This window comes from Chionomys nivalis, chromosome 24 (genome assembly GCF_950005125.1).
Source record: "Chionomys nivalis chromosome 24, mChiNiv1.1, whole genome shotgun sequence".
Classification (NCBI taxonomy): domain Eukaryota; kingdom Metazoa; phylum Chordata; class Mammalia; order Rodentia; family Cricetidae; genus Chionomys; species Chionomys nivalis.
In genome coordinates this window covers 2,117,646-2,136,989 of record NC_080109.1, presented here as the reverse complement: position 1 = coordinate 2,136,989, position 19,344 = coordinate 2,117,646, and the positions used below count along the sequence as shown (strand labels likewise).

At 40.0% G+C, this 19,344-nt stretch overlaps 1 protein-coding gene across 5 annotated transcripts in view; it reads left to right on the top strand.

Annotated features, from left to right (window-relative positions):
• Positions 1-19,344, top strand: part of Fbxw7 (F-box and WD repeat domain containing 7) — a 144,801-nt gene that overhangs the window by 112,046 nt on the left and 13,411 nt on the right. For 4 of the 5 annotated variants that reach the window (XM_057756888.1, XM_057756892.1, XM_057756890.1 and 1 more), the window contains 2 exons: positions 10,407-10,489; positions 13,510-13,651. In XM_057756888.1, coding sequence (XP_057612871.1) covers positions 10,407-10,489; positions 13,510-13,651 — 225 coding nt within the window. Of the gene's footprint in view, positions 1-7,772; positions 8,223-10,406; positions 10,490-13,509; positions 13,652-19,344 lie in introns of those variants that run through there. The other variant, XM_057756893.1, reaches the window with a different exon arrangement.

The following is a 19,344-nucleotide window of genomic DNA, read 5'->3' as shown; positions in this document are numbered from 1 at the left end:
ACACCTACTCTCTCTATATATCTTTTCCAGCCTGGCTATATTCTGTTAAGCCATTGGCTGAAAGCAGCTTCTTTATTAACCAATGGCAGTAAAACATATTCATTTCATACAGAGGGGAATCCCACATCAGGCATTAGAGTTTTAAACTTTTACTTAACAGGCCACCTAAGGCTACAGAGTAAGACTGTCTCAAAAAAAATTGATTGAAACTATGTTGTTATTTTGAATTCTAGAAAATTATTGAGTTGATGAGTAGAAATGCCTGCTCCTCTAAGTTCAGTGTTTGAATCTGACTTTATGTGTCTACTCACCAAATGGTGGCGACTGAACACAGTTGTCAAAGTCAGGGAGTTGTGAAGCAGATCTGATGACCACCTGTTGGCCACACTGTGTCTGTGGGTAAGAGGAACTTTGGTGAAGGTCTTCTTTAACTTGATGGCTGTGTGATTATTCTCTGCGTTCCTTTATGGTTGTAGAGAATAGTTTATGATGAAATGTCCTTTCAGCTCCAATAACTGAAAGTAAGAGCATCTCTTATTGTAGTAGACATTAGCTGAAACAAATCCTGGCAGATGCAGTTGTAGTCATTGGTTATCTAACCAGTCTTTCTGAAATAGTAAATTATCAAATGTGGAGTCAAACGAGAGCAGAGAAAGCAGAGAAGCAGTGAGGTAGGGCTGCAGCGTGGTAGGTTCCCCAGAATTGGCTGAGTAGGTGTAAAGAACCCCAACTGTTGCTCTACAAGTGGAGCAGAGTAGCCGGGAGTGGGGTCATCTGCCCTTCAGTTCTCTTCTTGGTCCCAGTTCACTGGACTTTGGAATCTGTGCTTGATTTGAGAGATGTTTGATGCAGTAAGTCTAGAAAATGGAGGAGTAGTTTATTGCACTTTTCACCATGTCTCTTTGTGTGGGTATGTGCACATGTGCCTGCAGGTGAACGTGGAAGCCCGAGTCAGCACTGGGTGTAGTCCTCTGCAGCTCGTCACTCACTGAGCCTGATGCTGACTTCCGGCTAGGTGCTCTGCAGCAAGCTAAGCTGCAGTGATCTTCCTGTCTCCACCCTCCTCTCCCAGCGCAGTTATGGTCTCACTTTGCCTGGCTTTTATGTAGGTGCCTATGATCCAAATTCAGGTCTTGTGCTTGCATGGCAGATTGTATCCCCTATTTCAAAAAGTAATGATCACTTCATTAGTGACCTCCAACTTTACACTGCTGAGAATACACGAGAATATGGGTAGGCATTGCACAGGAAAGGTGTCCAGTCGCTCCCATTCAGAAGTCTCTTAGTGACTTCACAGCACACTCTCAAACTCCTGGTAGTGGTCTGACTTGTGTTCACCTCTCTGATGTCATCCTTCACCCTCGCCTCGCCCTAGACAGACCAGCCGTATCCTTGCTGAGCAACCTGACCCTATCATGTTGTCTGAAAAGTTTCTCCTGGGTGCTGCCTTTCCAAATTACTCTATCCTCGTATCTGCTCGCTTGTTTCCTAGGGCTGTGCTTGTACCTAGAGCTGACATGAATGTCTTGGGTTCGTTTCCCAGTATGTCTGCCTTGCTCCTTCCACAGAGAAGTGACTCCTTACATGGCCACCATTAACATTTTCCTTTAGGTTTTCCTTCCCTCCTCCTCAAGGGGCTATTATTGAACTTCAGAGTGGCCCTTCCTTGCTCTCCCTCTCTGCCCTTCCCCCATCTTGGCCAGGCCTTTCCCTCATGTTCTCCTCTTTTCCCTTCTCTCCTCCCCTCTTTTTAGCCCCTCCCCCAATTTTCTCAAGAGTTCTTGTCTATTTCCCCTTCTCAGGGAATTTATGTATGCCTCTCATAGGATTCTCCTTGTTACCTAGCTTCTCTGTGATTGTGGGTGACAGGTTTTGTTTTTTTTTTTTTTTTTTTTTTTTAAGTAGCCCTTCCCCAGTTTGGCATCTGATAAACAACAGTGAGGTATGTATTCTAGAAAGAAACTTTTGAGTCTAGGGGCATAGGAGAAAGGGCTAATGGTAGAACAGGATAGAAAAATTCCAGACAAACTATCCATTTTTGAATAGTGTTTCTAACTAAAATGAAAAATTCAGTCGTTATGCCTACTTATCCTTCCTGTAAGTTCTCCTTGTACAGAAAGGCATGTGGGGCTCTTAAATGAATTAAGGTAGATGGCTAATAAGTTAAAGAACATTGTAGCCTCAGCATTAGGTAGCTGAGTCCGTAGAGGGGACGGTGCATGGGTTACCCTGTAATGAGTCCCTTAAGAACCGTGCTGGGAAGTCTTAGTAATGACTGTATTTCCACATTCCAGTCCACAGAAGGGATAGTTTTCTCCTCGGCATCTACCAAACCTTTATCTTCTCGACTAGGTTTAAGGATCCATGGGGCAGAAGGTTAATATAGTATTTTGTTTGCCTTTAGTAGCATTTTGTAGTGACCAGAGTGATCATTCTGTTCTGTGGAGTAAAGTTAGCTGGTAGCTTTCATCTGTAATTATTATCTGGACGACAGAGCACATTTTTTCTTTAGCAGCATCTGATTTTTTTGACTCAATTCTACCCACCTCCTATGTAATGGGGATTAGAAATGTTGAGCTCTGGAACCAGAGCCAAGTCGTGTTGAACCTGAGTGAGACACTCGGTTCTTAACCCTTTTCACCTGCCCACTGTCACCATTTGTAGGATATTTGCTCCCTTTGGACATTCACAGAGTCCTCGCTGTGACTGTAGAGTGCGTGAGCAGTGCCATTCCCAGCTGAGCTCACGAAGGCCCAGTGACTAAGGGCACTCAGGTGTTTAACATGAGGGTCCTCTGATTCTGCTCTCACCATCGCCCCCACACAAAGGAAGGCTACATTAGATGACTTCCAGGTCCATTCCATGGCGTGGGGATGTCTACTGCTACTCAGCTTTTTTTATTGGTTCAATAGATAATACTGCTTTTACTTAGCTTTTAGCTTTTTTAATGCCCCAAGCTTTGTCATGACTAATAGCTAATTTAACTCCAGAATTTTAAACGCCTTGAAATGAATATAAGATTTGTATTAACACATAAGATTTCACGTACATGAAGACTTTTCTCAAATATATTTGGACATCATAAACAGCCTCAATAAATATGTAAATGGATAGAGAAAATAGAAGAGTAAATTGGGTTATAAAAGCCTTACATTAAGGGAAAATTGATTTTATCATTTCATCCTTTCCTGTATGTTAGTTTGCTATTTTGTTTTTCTTAAAGTCAACCTTTTTTTGTGGCTTTTACATGACATTTTCCTTGCTTCACTGAAAATATTACTGTAAGAATAGGTTTGTAATAAAAATTTGAGGGAAAATACCTACTACCGTACAGATTTAAGACACTGGTATTCTGTTTTTATCTGAAGTATGGATGAGATGGAGAAACTTAGATGTTTGCCCCTAGACTAAGTCCCTGGCAGTTCCACAGAAATGCAAACTCTAGGAAAGTAATTAAAACTTCTGCCTTTGTTATTTTCTTCTGTGATTGTGCTAAATGGAACTCTTAATTTTCTCTTTGTGCGCGTTCTGGACATGTGGACGTTTATGCACTTAGGTTTTTGTACATGCACACACGTGTTGTCGTCTCTGCATTACTGTTGTGATTGCCTGTGTGAGTTACCGGGGCTGGGCCTTTGTGAAGAGGACATGAAATAGCTTTAACTTAAAGGGAAAAAAGAAAGTATTACTTTTACAGTTAAACTTAGTTAAATAAAACTTTAAAAGTCCTAACTTTATGTTCATTTACAGTTTGATTTACTATGTTTACAACTTTCATTATGTTATAAAATCTTCATTGTGTAAATTTTTCAGTTTTATCTTAAATTATGTATTATGCTGTTTAATATTAACAGTTTTTAGTTATACATTAATATTATAATGTTGGTTTAGTTGGAAAATAGTTTCAGGGCTGGAGAGGTGGCTCTGGTTAAGAACACTGGCTGCTCTTCCAGAGATTCTGAGTTCAATTCCCAGCAACCACATGGTGGCTCACAACCATCCATAATGAGATCTGGTGCCTTCTTCTGGCCTGTAGGCACACATGCAGGCAGAACAGTGCATACATAATAAATAAATAAAATCTTTATTTAAAAAAAAGGAAGTGGTTTCAAAAACTTGATTTTTCGATTTTTTAGAACTACTTAGAATCTATTGTGGATTGTAAGAGTTCTCTCTCGTTCTGTGTGTGTGTGTGTGTGTGTGTGTGTGTGTGTGTATGTTAGTTACCTTGTCCCTTCTTAATTTACTATACATAGAAGAAAAAGTCTTAAATTATATACTGTCCTGTGCATGACCCATTGGAAACTAGCCAGTGTCTTATTGAACTGCGGTAGCACACATGCAGACCTTGGGAGCCTTCAGTATGAATTTACATCCCAGAAAGTTAGTGGCAGTGAGTTGGTAAAGATTCAAAATGTTTGTTACAGCCTCAACATGCTTGGAATTCCTTTCTTTGATGTAGAAAATTTAGACTGTCTCTGATCTAAAGTCTGTGCTCGGGGCAAGACAGCTACTGTGGTAGGTAGTTTCCTGTTCCTTCCCAGAGTAGAGTTATCCTGAGAACAGAATCAGTGGCATCAAAATACAGACAAATGTTAGCAAGGTAACGAAGAAAATAATGCTCATGGTACAACCAGCTAATTATATTACAATAAGCTTGTAAATGCTAGGTATAATAGGTATTAAGAAACATATTATGCATACATATGTGTCTTTACTAAGTTATGTTATGGTTGCTACTTCTTACTTATATGGCCAATATTTACAACTGTTATTTGGTACATAAAAGTTTTTCTGGATGTCCTTCAAATAAACTTGAGTGAGATATAAACCTTCAAGGAGTAATTAGTAGAAATGAAGGTGTACAAAAATAATGCCACCGTGCTGTGACAAAAGCAGTACCAGGACTGGTTAGTACCGACGTGGAGCAGCATGGGACTATTGTGGGGGAAGTCAGGAGCCTGGAGGTCAAGACTAGGAGGTAGAACTAATTCTTTCTTTTGCCGACACTGCATACTTCACTTGCATCATGCACAGAAGACTGTTTATTTTTTTCTCACTATACATAGACTTTGTTTCTGTGTATGACCCTAACTTATTTTACCAAACTCAGTGATTGCAGCCATTTGCTCAGAAAGAGCACCTTCGCGTGGACTAGCTGGAGGTTAGTAGCTGCGTGGGTTAGCCGGGCTACAAGGGTCATCCCCTAGCCTGGGCTCTGGGACAGAGCATGTATCTTCTGCTCTTTGTTTCTGGGGTTACTGCTGGCATCCCTTTGTTACATCCAGCTCAAAAGTTGTTTACATTGCTAATAGAGTTGAAGTGATGCTTGAAGTTTTTTAGCACAAGAAATGTTTCTAAAGAATGCAAAAATTATTGCCTAGGTGAAATTACATGAAAATTTGCTTTGTTGTAATGAAAACATAGTTAATGTGTTGATATTCTAAAATTTTGTTCAGCTCCTATTAGTATTTCCTTACCTGTAGGAGTAGCTCTCTAGCTAATCTTTTTGATGAACTTACTACTTAATGTTACAGCATAAGGCATAAAATACAAAATAAGTTTAGAATTGCATAGATTGTAGACTAAAGTTCTAATGTTTCTGTCTACCCAGGTGTAATATTGATAGAAACAAAGGACTTCTAAAAATGTATTACTAAAACAGCCAAGTAAGAATAATGCTTGAGACCATCAGGATTTAAGCCAAGACAACCAGAAACCAGACTGTGTAGTTGATTTCCTTTACAGTGGTCTTGAGTGATAGATTCTGATGAAAGACACAGCATGATTTTCACCAAAAGTACTTAAAAGGATGTTGGAAAATTTTTACTTTGTTACTTTGAGAAAATTGATAAACTAGTTTTACTTGTTCAATTAAATTTGCATTGTAAATTAAGTATTGGGAGACATGTTTAAATACTTGGTAAATTGGTTATCATTAGCAATTCTAACCATACATATTCTTCACAAAGTGATAAGTTAGTAGAAGTCTTTCCCAAGTGAGAACCTGATAGATGAAGGGAATGGAGAAGGATAGCCTCCCCAAGTGCAGTTTTGACAGACATTTGTGAGCAAGTTCTCTGGTAACTTCATGGCCTAAGTAGCAGCTGCGTGACCATGACGGCATTGCCTTGACTACGTAGACTCAACGGCGAACGCTGAGACAGGGTTCCATTTTACCAGTGAAAGTTCATCTCTGCTCTTAACTCAGTGCATGGAAAAGATTAGTTCAGGTGGAGGTAGGCCATAGTTTGAGCTGACACCAAAGAGGACACAAGCCTGTCCTATCCCTGGTTCCACTAAGGTGACCCAAGAGATTCCAGCTAGTCATTCCTTTCCCCGGGAGCCTGGCACAAACAGACAATCATATTTGCTGGGCTTTTCTTTCCTCCTAAATATGAGGCAACTAGATAGTAAAGGTCTGTGTATCTTCCTAATTATTGGATTTTCCCCTCAAAGTAAGAGATTTCAATTTTAAAATAACATCCCTTTGAAGAGAAGGAATTGATTGCTAGGAAAACTAACTTTTGTTGAGTATTTGTGTGCATGCTGTGTCTGACGGGGGAATGATGAAAGAACTAGGTAAATGTTTGAGAACATAACAGACAGCAGAACAGAATTTCTAGGAGAGAATTCAAGATGTGCATCTTCATGAGATTTATATTATCTTGCTTTCATTTGAAAATGGGCATTACATTGAATGTTGTAATTCTAATGGTAAACATTTTTAAAGTTGATATTTCATGCAATATCCTATCACTATGCAGAACTATTAGACAGTGCTCAAATTGTGGGTTGGTTTGTTGTTTTTTTTCTTCTGAAAAAATAAAACTAACTACTTTAAATTATAGGCACAAAGCTTACTTATAATAACATTAGTGGGGACGGTAGGAGTTAATTAGTTGGGCACTTGATAATAGGCTCTTCTTATCCAAGGAGCCTTATCACTGCCTCCAAGGGCAGTTGTGTAGCAGGTTGCAAGATGAATACATAAATTCGTACAATAATCATTATAAGAAAAATGTTGCCTTTAGGCAAACTTAATTTCTTTATTATTGCATAAAATTCCCTTTCAGTGTTAAGCGATGTGCACTGTCAAAGTCCTGTAGACCCAGGCTGGGCGAGTGTCAGGAGGTTCCCCAGGGAGCAGCTGGAGAAAGTAACCTTCAGACAAGCGTAGGTAGAACTGGCTTATCTTTAGTCCCTGGTCCCTCAGAACCACTGGTGGTTATCTTGAAAACTATATTTCAAAAGAATGTAATGGTAAAGCATAAGAAATATTTTCATTAAATCTTTATATAAGAGGCATACCAACTGAAATATATTTTACATTACATAATTCCTATTTTTTTAAAAAAATAAAACTATATGCTCCAAACTGATTTACTTTATTGGCAGTTCCCCCAAGAATATTTAATTTCTCTCTTTGAAATTGCCCAATCGATACTGTCCGAGCTATATGAAGAGCCTGATCAGCCTCTGCCCAGACTGGACAGTGGGGTGACAGTTAAATAGCCTGCTTTGCTGGGGGTGGGGGTACCCAAATACATTTCATTTTCAAAATGTTTCTGGAAGGACTTATTTATGGTAATGCTGAGAGCTATTTAAAACTCGTCAAAAATGTGGGTTTTACAGAACATAAAAATAATCTCCTGAAAGTTTGGAAGGGGAGAGGGGCTGTGGTGTGGGGGCGGTCTCTGCTGCCCACGTACGTCCGCCCTCTGTTGAGTGCGCTGTGTGCTTACGGGCTCCCCGGAGCAGTCGCCGTATAATTGATGTGCAGTCTGCATTGCTGAACCCTGGACTGCACCATTCCGTGTTGAAGGGAAGATGCAATCTGATCCCTCTGCTGCTGAGGGAGGAATCTCTTCAGTCAAGGCTTTGACAGGGCACAGTCTCCTCCAATAATCTTGTGGGTTCTCGCTCATTATTCCCCGAGTTCTCAGTGGAGCTGCATGCGTGTGTGCGCCCCGAGCAGCGTTCTGGTTCTGAGCTGCGTCTGCTGGTGCTGGGGAGTTTTGCTGCCGGTTCCGCTGCCTAATCTTCCTCTTCTGGCGTGCCTGAGCATGTCCACGTTAGAATCTGTGACATACCTACCTGAAAAGGGGCTATATTGTCAGAGACTGCCAAGTAGCCGGACACACGGGGGCACGGAATCCCTGAAGGGGAAAAATACAGAAAATATGGGTTTCTACGGCACATTAAAAATGATTTTTTACAAAGTAAGTAAGCTGTTTTCTTCCTGTGCTATGTGGTTGTGTGTGTGTGCCTGCCTGAGAAGGAAAATCTGTATCATCAGAGATGGCTGCAGTATCCTCTAATTTTGGTGGGTGGCTGGATGTCTGGTATTCTGTTTTATTTCATGAATGTTGTAAGCAACTATGGAACGGCAGTGTGAGCTGGGAGAAGCTTTAAAATAAAATGTGTGTTTCCATCTGAGAATTTTTCACTGGAAATGTATCCAGACTTCAGAAATGTGGCTCCGTTAAATGCTGACCTGGAAATACTCAGCCTCACTTGGCTTTCTGTGAACCTTTCTGTTCAGTTTTCCTGTATCATAGACATACATATGTGTTCATTAGTTAACTCTTAAAGTGTAGTCACTGCAATGTGTGGGGTTCATATTTGAGGAGATTGTACTACTTGTGGTATCTTAAATAACTACCCAATTAATTTTTGGTTATAAAGTCGGTATTTTCAGTTAGCAGTACAATATTTAAAAGGCTTTTATAGTCATTCAGAAGGTTTTATAAAATAATTTAACGTAAAACCCCCTTCTCAGTGATTTCCTTGCTTTATTTTTTAAGTATTTTTATTCCCTGAAAGATTCTAAGATGGAAATAAAGTTTGCTTTTAGTGGCAGATGGCATTTGTACCAGTGTATTTACAAGACATTCTGGGAAGTTCTGGAAGCCAGCATTACTGACTTAATTCAAATGAGTATCAGAGATTCTCATAGTGATCACGAAAGACATCTGTGAAAGTTAGCAAGTTCCGTGCAATGGGTTCATTTGTATATATGAATTGCACACATGGAAGCACATGGCTACCCATGTGTTACAGTGTTTTTATTATTTATGTCTGTTTTTAATAAAATTATTTACAAAGAGAAGAAAGTAATGTATTTTGGAGAGGATTGTCTTTAAAATGATCTGGGTATAAAAACTTCAGTGAGAGGAGAGCAGACCAATTCCATTCTCCCCCAGTAGGTATCTCATGAACTAAGGTATAAATTGTGCATAAGCTTCTTGAACCTTCGCAGCTAAAATTCATGCAGTGTTATTGGTAGACTTTCTGCATGATGATAAGAGTCCTTGCTGTCCCATCTCAGAGTCTGAGTCCTTTAGTATGTGCAGTGTATATTCTGTGTTTCCTGTGTTCCTGTGTGCAACAGTGGGTAGGGAAATGAGGCTGCTGCCAAGTAGGGGTCCACTTGTCTGTAAAAATGAAGATGGCTATCTCCCCACAGCATGCAGTAACAGTAACTAGTGAGTACGTGCAGATCCAAGAGAGGCTGTTGAAAAAGAAAAAGTTGAACCTTAGCGGATCTTATTTTCTAGTTTGGAAGTAAACATATACTCCGATGACCTACATTAATTGATAGTGAAACACAGAAATAAAAAATATTTCAATATTAACATTGAATGGATTGCCAGCATCCCATGGCACAGTGAGAGCCCTTAGGATGTACGTGTTGGACATGTCTTATATATCATATATCTATATATCTCAGACGTAGTTCACTCTCGTATAATCCTTCCCATGTTTCAAGAGTATTTGGACCCGAGTATGGGCTGTGCACTCTGCACGTAGCTGTTGATGACTTTCTCTTCAGCTTTACCGTAGGAGATGCAGATTCTCTGCTGCTAGGACTTACTCTTTTAGCTGACTCTGTTTCCACGCCAATTGCTTTCTTCTGTATTATAGCCACTATCCAAGATTAGCTTATTTACAGTGCTCTCTACCTTTTTATAATGATATAAATGCTTAATGTTCAGTTATCCATATTTCTGGTTTGAAATTTTTAATTTAATTTTTTATCTTATAATATTTTTCAAGAAAATGAATATTAGAAAGACATGTTAAATATGGTTCTTTTCTGTGAGTGCTAATAAATTTTTCTTGTTACTTAACTGAAAAATATGTAATTATTTAAGGATATGATGAATATCAGTTTCTAAATCACCATATACAGTTCACCCCAACAGAATACCAAGGGAGCAGCACTGCCTCTCCAGTCTGTGAAAGCAAAGCAAATAGGACAAACTATGTAATAGATTTTCCATTTAACCTACCATTGTAGGCACATGGAAATTTAACAGCTTTTAATATTAGCATGCAAATTCATCTGATAATGGACCGGGTAAATTTAAAAAAAAAAAAAACTTATCTGTTTTACCTTATAGATGAAAAGAAAGTTGGACCATGGTTCTGAGGTCCGTTCCTTTTCTTTGGGAAAGAAACCATGCAAAGTCTCAGATTACACCAGGTAACGTTAAATAGAGGGGTAGATGGGGGTCATTGAATTGTGTTCGCAGAATAACAATGCTACTGTATTCAGTGTTGCCGGGCTGTTCTAGCGTTTTTTTGGTGTTACAGAGATGGGAAGGGTGTCAGTCTGATTGTCCTTCTTACTAAGAGACTCACGGGGGAGGCGCATGCAGGACCCCTAAACAGTAAACCATGAGATCTGAGTGTGAGCAAATGTCTCTAGTTACTATAGCAACTGCTTGCCGTTCTAGGGTAGATACTTACATATGCCAAATCGGAGATAAATTTATTAGCAGGAGATAAATTTTGAACTTGGTCTTCCTCCATGGAATGAGTGTTAGAAATCCCCGTGCATTGACCTGATGGTCTTTATGTTTAGCACATACATTTCTACTCCTGTAGAATAGTTTCCATAACAACTAGACACAATTGTAGTCTTGTTTCCTGCTTCACTCCATCATTTTTGGATTTTGCATCAGTATAAAACTTTGCCCACTCTCACGCTAATTAGGCTAACTTAAGCACAATATCTCATTTCCCAGCCAATTAAAAATGGCTTTGAAATGCTGTGTTTTAAAATTTAAATAACAAAAGTATCTTAAGAGCCTTTGTGGTCCCCTCCCCCCTTGTATAATTGTCACTTTGTTTTTTTGTTTTTTATTTAAAAAAAAAAACTGGTCGGAGTGAACAATAGACATTCTGAGGACATCATGGTTATGATCTTTCTTAAAGCATTTTGATTTAGTTATTTTTATTCTATAAAGTAAAATAAAATTAGCATTGCCTAGATACACGGTTCTTTAAGACGTTATAGACTGCACCCCTCTTTACCATTTTTTTATTTCAGTCAACTGAGGGAATTTCTTTAGTGCTCTTCTGCAAAATGAATGAGCCATACTACCTAGAGTGATTTACGTACAGAGAACTCCGGAGAGAAGAGGGAAGAGAGCTCCCTGCTCCAGAGCAGCTCTTCCTGTCCTCTTTGCCATCCACAGTTTCACTGTTGTGGGCACTTCCACCAGAGGGTGTGGAAGAACAGAGAGACTAGTAAAATGTTTCGCTTCTCCTTCTAACCTTGATAATATGTTTCTCAGATGAGACAGTTGAGCTTGATGTTAAACTAATTGTAAATGTAATTTTTAAATCTGTAGATTTTAGTCCACGTCATTTTGGCCTTCTGTTAATGCTGAGACAAAAGTATTAAATGTTCAGTTATTTTAAAATGGAGTTTGTGGTTCAGAACACATTTTCATAAAATTTTAGTTGCTTTTTATGTCGAGAAAGCAACTGCCTTTTAATAAGGAATTGTACTACATACGAATACATATTTCTTTTCATGTCTTTGGGGCCATCTTGTCGGTCACTAGCATATACATGTGATGTTTAGTGATGCTTTGGACAGGCTTTGACAGGTAATAAGACGAAACTCATTTTCTATTTTGTCCACCCTTAGGAAATTTAAACTATTAATAAATCATGTTTTACTTAGGAGAAAAGAAAAACTGAATTTGGTTTTGAATTAGAAAAGAAGAAAGGATTGACTTATTTGTTGACTCTTACAGATTGTCTTAAATAAATATTAAAAGATTCAAAGGTGCATGAAGATCTCTGTAAAACAGTGATTTAGGTATCATTTAAAAAATTAAAGAGTTGCTTTGTTAGCAGTTTGTCAGATGTTGATAATCAGTTGTTATGGTACAGTTTATATGTGCTCTTTGGATATAAATATGTATTTTTTAAGCACTCACTGTAGCCCAGTGTGGCCTGGAGCTCGCTCTGTGTGGCCTGGGCTTACCTCACACGCAGGACAGCTCTCCTGCCCCATCATCTAGTGCCCTGATAACAGCTGTGAGCTGGCTGCTCTTTGGACTTAAGAGGATTCTTTCACAGATGTAATTTCCCAGGCAGGTCTTGTCCTTTTAGTACCTGCCTGCAGATGCTCGGTGTACACCCTGCTTTGGATGGTTGAGCTGGCTTAGAGGACCCACCATCTGAGACCACCAGCGTATGCGACCGTAGGCTTCCTGCTGTTATCTAGCAGAGTAATACCGCTTCAGACCTCGATCAGAACCACGTACTCAGTTCTGAATTTATTTGCTTAGATTTTTTTTTTTAATCTCAAAGTTTATTGGAAAAGAATCTTTCAACGATCTCTTTTAATCTAATTTTACCTGAAAGTTCTCTGCTTGTTCTGAAAAACTGTGCGTCTCATCAGGGCTGGCTACTACCAGATACCTAGGCTCAGCTTAATAAATGACAATTTAAAATTGGCAACAGATATATATTGTAAATAATTTTATTGCATCTAGGGCAAGTTTAAGGACTTATGTGTAAGAAGTGAAATCCAAAACATTTTTAATCTCTAAAATATTGGTAACATGAATACTTTCACATTCTTTTTTATAAAGAAAATGTAAACTTTAATGAAGACTAGTCCTAGAAGTAGGGGCTGTATGTTCTCAGGTCACGTTTGTTGGTTTGTATGCTTAGTCGTTTACTCACTTGCTCACAGTTAGGATTGAACCAGCCGTGTCACTCAGCATGTGCACTACGACTAATTTCCCGTGCAGCCCTAAGCAAACATAGACTAGTAACATACAGTTTCATAGAGTCTTCTACCTGGTTGCCAGTCGCTTTGCCCAGATGATGGTAGGGAGGAAACTTTGATTATAATCATAAAACAGCATCAGAAGTAGTGGCAGATACCTGTATTTCTAGCATTTAAGGGTTTGAAGCAAGATGATTGTGAGTTCAAAGCTAACCTGGGCCTCATAGTAAGTTTGATGCTAACCTTGACTACACAGTGAGACCATCTCTGGGACAGGAGGAAAGGAAGAAAGCAAAGTAGGCTTTGTGTATCCCTGCCCTCTGAGAATAGCCAGCAAGAGGCATTGCTGTAGTGATGATGGGGGAATACCAGATTGTTATTCTTATGAAATCAGAGCTCACAGTTCTTAATAAGACCTGTCTTTGCTTCCTCTTGTCCTTTTTCCTTTTTTTTAATTTTTTTTTCTTTAGTACCACTGGGCTTGTACCATGTTCAGCAACACCAACGACGTTCGGGGACCTCAGAGCTGCCAATGGGCAAGGGCAGCAGCGGCGCAGGATCACATCTGTCCAGCCGCCCACCGGCCTCCAGGAGTGGCTGAAGATGTTTCAGGTGACTGTGGACACTGGCAATGCTTCACTCGGTTGCCTGGGGGTGTGTGTGGGGGAAATGCATCATTATCCAGCCATTAAAAAAATGGAGTACTCTTTGGTCTGTACCATTTGTGAGCCTTGGAAACTCTGCATTAAATGAAAGAAGCCAGATGTAACGTGAGAAAGCAGAATAGTGGTTGCCAGGTAGATAGGGGAAAGGACTGGGGTCACCTGCTTTTTGGGGAGAGAATGATAGAAGATTTCTGGAACTGGGTAGGGTCGTGGTCATCAAGAAGGCAGGCATCCTGGGAGTCCCCAAAGTGTACACTTAAAATAGCAAACCTGTGATGTCTGCATCTTTCAGAATGAAAGTACAGTGTTTATTTGTGTAACTGTATATTTACATTCTTCATTGTCTTCTAGACAAGCCTTTGTTTTCTTGTTTATTTTTGAATTTTTATGTCACTGACTGTATTCTTGTTTTCTGAACATTTGAGATTAATTTAAGAACTGTCAGCTAGTCACCGGAGGCAACTTTCCCTTTACTGCTTCCCTAGAAGAGATGGCTCGGTGACTTCTCTCAGTGCCTTGCTTGTATTTGGCTTTAATCTGGTCAAGTTCCAATTGCTGTCTTTTACCAGAATTTAAATTCTTTGAACATTTCCTGGGAAGATTCGTCACCATGAGCACCATGGATCTTTGTGACATGAGTTAGACTGTCTTACCGTGACCGGTAGACCAGGTCACGTGCTCACCAAAACAGTTGCTATAGATGAAGCACTCGATAAGACAATGATTAATAAAAATAAGAACTATAATTTAAAAACATATACTGGTTTTATTTGTCTGCTGACTGAGTTTTCTGTCCTGCCCAGTTCCTGCAGTTGTTAAGTCCCAAAGAAATCACACAGAGGTCTACATTGATTATAAACTGAGTGGCCCATTAGCTCAGGCTTCTTATTAACTAATTCGTATAACTTACATTAGCCCATAATTCTTGTCTGGGTTAGCCACGTGGCTTGGTGCTTTTTTAAGTGAGGCAGTCACATCTTGCTTTCTCTGAGGCTGGGTCACCACTGTAGACTGAAACTTCCTCTTCCCAGAATTCTCATTGCCCCGCCTCTACTTCCTGCCTGGTTGCCCCGCCTATACTTCCTGTCCGGCTACTGGCCAATCAGCATTTTATTAAACATAATACAAGTGACAGGATAAAAGACCATTGTCCCACAGCATTTGTCATTTTCAAATATTTAAGAAATCCTGTTATGCAAATACCAATATTTTGCTTAGGCTCGCGCTCTCTCCCTCCCTCCCTCCCTCCCTCCCTCCCTCCCTCCCTCCCTCCCTCCCTCCCTCCCTCCCTCTCTCCCCGCCTCTCTCCCCCCCCCCGTGTGTGTTTGTGTGTGTGTGTTTCATCTATAACTTCAAAACGAACATGAAGTCATGTGCTTCTAGATGGGTTTAAGATTGTTTTGTGCTTTCTGATGATTCCTAAAACACCAGCAACGTGGGTTGGGGCAACTGCTGTAACCAGGGCAGCCCTGGTGCCTCAACAGGGTTTAAATTTTCCCCAAATGAATAGATGAGGTGGTTGGACCTTGGGTGTCTAGCTGGTAAAGGCAGTATGAAGGATCACTTCCAAAAAACAAATAATTATCCAACCCAAAATGGCCTAGTACTGAGTTTAAGAATCTTGGGATTGAAGAAATGGAAGTTACATTTTACATATGGAAATGTCATGACACTACAGCCATAAGGAATGTAGTCTTAAAGGGGATATTGAAGATATTGACCTCTAATTAATTAGGCCAGGGAAATGGGAAGATCAGTGTGTTCTCCTGCATGTGCATGAGCGTGTGCACACCCTAGCACCCGTGAATGCAGAGCTGATGATGTCTTACCCGGAGGCTGAGCACCAAATGGTAGCATTAGCGTCCATTCAAATAGCCTTCAAAATGGAGCAAAGCTCGTTAGCAGGCTAGTCCAAATAATTTTTATATGGTTGGGCCTATTTTTCCCACAGCATTTTAATGTACCAAAATATGTTTTGTAAGGCACTTATGATGTTCATTAAGAGAACTTTTCTCTATTGATCTGCAGTGGGAACATTAATGCTTCCTTTCATGAGGCTGTTCTAGCCAGTCCTTTATACAGTGCTTGTTTAGCTGCCCCATGCGCTCCTTAATAAAATGTCCAAGTGTTGTACTTACTACTTCACAGTTTCAGAAATGTTTACTGTAAAAGTAAAATCAGAAAACCAAGTTCACTAAGCCAGCTTTGTCCTATAAAAGTGTACCTGTTTCATATGAGTAGTTATAGTGAGAGATCTCATTCTTAGTTCACAGAAATATTGTGGAATTATCCCTGCAAGTAAAGAACTTAATCCACCTCCCCCCGGCATTCTGTAGGAACAAATTTGTAGCACTAAAGGCCCACCTGACAAGGTAGATCAGCCTTAATCTTCTGTCCCATGTCAGCCTCTGACGTGACTCAGCCAGCCTCACGGTGGTACCCTGTCCTGTCCTGTGTTGTGCTGTGTTTCAAGGTTGGTGCCAAACTAACTAGGATTGAATCGCTTGCCTGGAGGCTTGTGATGCTTCAGTGCCAATCTTACAGACAGCCACCGCTCTACAGCAAAGTGGGGTGGTGTGAGCTGACCCATGAGGGATAATTAAACTAGCAAGCTTCTACAAATATGCGATTGGGGCATTTAATGGTGACTTCCCTGTTGTGTAACAAGCAAAATGGGAACTCTTGTCCCCTTACTGTCCTCCTATTGCTCCGCAGGCAGTGATAGAGCACTCGGTCCAGCTTCATCTATCCCGAAAAAGTACTCTGTGCTCCATTTGTAAATTGAATGAGAGACTATTACTGAAAAACAGAAATGTAAATTAAAGACTAAGGCAAAAACCCAAACTTTGCCCTGCTTAAATTGACTTGACTTTCCAGTAGTCACTGTGCCTGCCAAAGAGATAGGGCTGGTTGGATTGTTTATATAATTTGGATATTACACTGTATGGCTTTTTACTTAGCAATGCTAGAGCAGGTAAAGACTTTAATGGAATTAGCCTTTTATGGTTCAAAAGCGTCAGAGAAGGGAAGCATATATGACCTTGATGAAGAGGCTTCGTCCAAATTTTGACTTTGACTGTAACTAGCAGGTATTTGATTAAGGATCCGTTGTTTCCTTTATACCATCCTACATAAAACAAACATTACAGTAAAAGTGTCCACAGGGAAGAGTATGTAGCTGTGGAAGGACAACAGAGTCCTTACATGTCACTTTCTGCCATTGTTCTTGGGTCTAGAAGAGCCTGTCAGTACTAACTTCACACGGGAATCTGAGGAACAAAAGTGGCGTGTGTCTGTGTGTGTGTGTGTGTGTGTGTGTGTGAGAGAGAGAGAGAGAGAGAGCGCAAGAGAGAGAGAGAGCACTTGAGTGCTATAACATAACATTATGCAAATGTTTGCACGCCCTAGCAGAACGGACTTGCATTAGGACTGTGTGCTTTGGAAAGATCTGCTATACTCAAACCAAAAAACAAGAGCTATAAAATACATGTTTTGATAATTATAATGAATAAAATCTATATTGAAGGTTTTATCACACTCCATGCTAACTCCGAAATTACATATATTTTCTGTTTTATTTTAGTTAAGTCTTATTTATTTGTTAGTCAGCAAGAGATGAAAACCTTCAAGGAAGTGACAACAGGATCAGTTTATTGTTTCTTTGAAGTTGCATTTGTTACAGCATGATTAAGAAAACTTATTAAACCTGGTGTAAGGAAGTTGAAGAAATTCATGTATTTAGTCAGATAAGCCTACAGGAAAGTACTGTATTTAATAGTTCAAAAATTTACATCAGAATAAAAGCAGATAAAGTCTTGGGTTCTTTAGAAAGTCATACCTGAATCATGTTTTCTGAGGTGGATTGGAAACTGTTTGGACGAACAGAGTAGTAGAGGAGGATTGCCCTGCATTTGAGACCGCTCCGAACCATACAACACAAGTCCCTGAACTGCCATGCCTCAGGCTCTGGAGAAGCTAGTTCTAGTTTTCTACCGTGAGTTCAGGCTCAGTTACCCAAGGTTGGAATAGTAACTGAATCATGCCAGTGTCCCCAAGTGCTTGTTCGTGAATTCCCCGCGTGGGACCCTGGGCAGTGTTTGGGAACCACAGTGCCAACCACATCTTTTATAGGAGGCTTAAGGCAGCAAGCAGAAAGGTCACTTTAACCAGTCTCCAAGGAGTCTGGAGATAGACTAGGACAAAGCTAGGGAGCTGAGAGGTCATTGGAGGTCTGGATGTCGTGGCTTAGATGGCGCAGTCATGACCAAGTTTCAGGTGTCGCGAAGCTCATGATTTGTGTCTCTGGGATTCTGCACTATGAATCTTTTTCAAATGTTTAATCAAGATGTACAGTTTCCTTGAGTTGGGGTAGTTGTCCGCCTCCCACAGTATGGTGGTGCCTGAAGTGCCGTGGGAGAAGACAGCCCAGTGCCTTTGCTCAGGTGTGAGGTACTGCACGTGTCGTATGACAGACTCCTGGTGGGCACCCTGTCTGAGCACAGAGGACACGACCTGTGGCAGCCTTGGCAAAGTAGAGTAGGCCATGGAGGGCGTCAGACGCTGGCTGATGGCGCATAGTGCCAGCACCGACTGCAGTCAGGAGAGGAGAGGTGAAGTCATTATGGAGTCTAAAGGAGTAAATTCCTCTTTAAGAATTATTCTGAGGGCAGCCTCCTAAGAGCCTTGACACAGCTCAGTATTTATCTTACATCTTATGGAATGCATCAGACTTTGCCTGTTACTCTTTATTCGTCCATGTCCAAATGGCTGCAGTAATCCCCAGGGGTGTTTACATCGGCACAGATTTATTTACAAAGGCCTGCTTAGATATGCTTCTACTTAATAATTATGAAGTTACTTAAATGTTTTACATGGTTATTACAGAATTCCAACATTTTAAATTACTCATATGGCCATAAAATGTTTCCTTTCAAGAACCATTGCTTTTCTAAGCAGTCATACTCACTGGTAGAAAATATTAAAAAAAAAAAATGAAACAACAACAAAAATCCAACCCCAAGAGTTGTTTAAAGGAGCTCAGTTTTGAAATATAATTATATGTTTTTATTTTTCATAAGTATAGCATTTTTTTCTTAATTCTTTTTTTTTGGTCTTTGTATATATTCTAATTTTTAAAAAATGAACTCAGCCTATCTTTGCTGTTGTTTCCTGTTTAATGTCTATATTTTGTGTAAAACAGCATTTTTTAAACTTATAGGAGACACTTGTCAGAAATGCAGAATATCCAGCTATTAATTTCTCTCTAATTAATTATGTTGCAGATCTCTTAGCTCTTAGATGAAAGCCTTATTCAAGCCATAAAATTTTATGGCTGTCCACTAAAAATAATATAGAGAAAGAAAAATGATCTGTCAAAATTCCCTATTTATTCATTAACCGAGGTTGATTCTTCAGGGACAAGATTTTGGTATCTCCCCCAGTGTCTTGGTGTTGGATGAACGCATAACTATTATAACTAGAGAAAAAATGCAGTCATGACTTTGCTGGAAAGTAAAACCTAGATGGCTTCAGAGGCTACTGGAGGCAAGTTCTCTGTCCATGGTCCCTTTCCGTGCAGTTCCCTGCCCAAACACGGACACGCAGGTGCGTTTGTAACTGGAGCATCTTTAAGGTAATCAA